At 39.3% G+C, this 1,398-nt stretch overlaps 1 protein-coding gene across 1 annotated transcript; it reads right to left on the reverse strand.

The window, feature by feature from the left end:
* Nucleotides 1-485: 485 nt before the first annotated feature.
* On the reverse strand, nucleotides 486-926 carry LOC131044428 (chaperone protein dnaJ 20, chloroplastic-like). Its single transcript, XM_057977748.1, has one exon. The coding sequence runs from the start codon at nucleotides 924-926 to the stop codon at nucleotides 486-488; it is 441 nt and encodes a 146-aa protein (XP_057833731.1).
* Nucleotides 927-1,398: the final 472 nt, after the last annotated feature.

The raw sequence follows: 1,398 nt of genomic DNA on the forward strand, positions 1-1,398 counted from the left end.
TTAATCTCACAAATATTCTCCTAAAAGTGAAAAGGAACCACTTGAAGGTGGAAATAATTTGAACACACTACTTTTGTTTGTGCCAAATTTTTAGTAAAAATATGCAGCTGGCAACATTTCTTTTGCAAGTCCAAAAATCATGAAGAAAAATGAATTGAAGCATTGCATTTGTAAATATCCACCCAAGAGGTAACAGTGTAAAAGGAAATTTGTACTAAACCCTCCTGCAGATTGGTTCTGTCTCCTAAAAATATTCAGAACTCTATGTGTGATTGTTAGAGATAAACATCCTGAATGACATTCAGAAGTTCCTTCTTGGTCCAGCCTAAAAATACAACATACAAAGTCGAGGTATACTGAAACAGTGAAACCACAAATTCATATGTTAACTAATCTATCGAAGTCCATGGGATTGCGCATGGGCATGGGCTGCCACCGTGTATAATATGGATTGTGGTCAACAAACTGGATGTTTAAGTGGAGACTTAGGCCACTCTTTGGTTTCTGCGCATTCTTCCCCCCCAACTTTGCCGCTCCATGTCCATGACCATGCTTTTATTAAGCCTTTGAAGTTGTTCGGCCCATTGCTGCTTGGCAGCATCCCTCACACCCCCATTCCTCTTGTTCAACAACATTATTTGGGGATTGAAATGCAGGTTAAAATCATAGTCAGCCCTGAGCATGGGATCAGAGAGAGTCTCATAGGCTTCCTGCACCTGAAGAAACATCTTACTGGATTCCTCCCTTTCAGCAGGTGGGCAAACATCTGGATGGTAAACCCTAACCTTCTCTCTATAAGCTTTCTTCAATTCATTCAATTCCACGCTCTGAGACACAGACAACACATCATACAAAGTTATGGCAGGTGAAGAGACCCCCTCCAATGTATTGTTGAGAGCCCTGATGGTAAGCTGTGCCCTTTGCATCTTTGCCCTCCTTAATGAATAACTAGTGGGTTTTGAAGAGAGAGGATGATTGAATGAGAGAACATGTGGTAAGGAATGAGTATGAAATGATAGCTTGGCCATATTGTTGGTGATGAAGATAACCAACCAAATATTACTAGCCCAACTTAATTGGAGAAAAGCCGACTGCTGCCCATAGAAGCAACAAGGATTACATGCATATATAACTCCTAAATCTGCACCCTTTAGTGAATTGAAAAATGGCCTTTTGACTGTAATCTCAATTCAACTCTTCATCTCAGTCCAAATAATTGAATCTTCATTAATAACATTGTAGACTATATGTTCACCATCATTAAGACATTTTCGTACATGGTTTGTATAATTTATCGTCTTTTCCTGAGCTGTTCCAATTCGATCGATATATTCAAGAAACTTGGAGATACTCACCATATAAATATGAGAGCGATTAGCAAGGAATTTGACATCCCAT

Source organism: Cryptomeria japonica, chromosome 1, assembly GCF_030272615.1.
Source record: "Cryptomeria japonica chromosome 1, Sugi_1.0, whole genome shotgun sequence".
NCBI classification, from domain to species: Eukaryota; Viridiplantae; Streptophyta; class Pinopsida; order Cupressales; family Cupressaceae; genus Cryptomeria; species Cryptomeria japonica.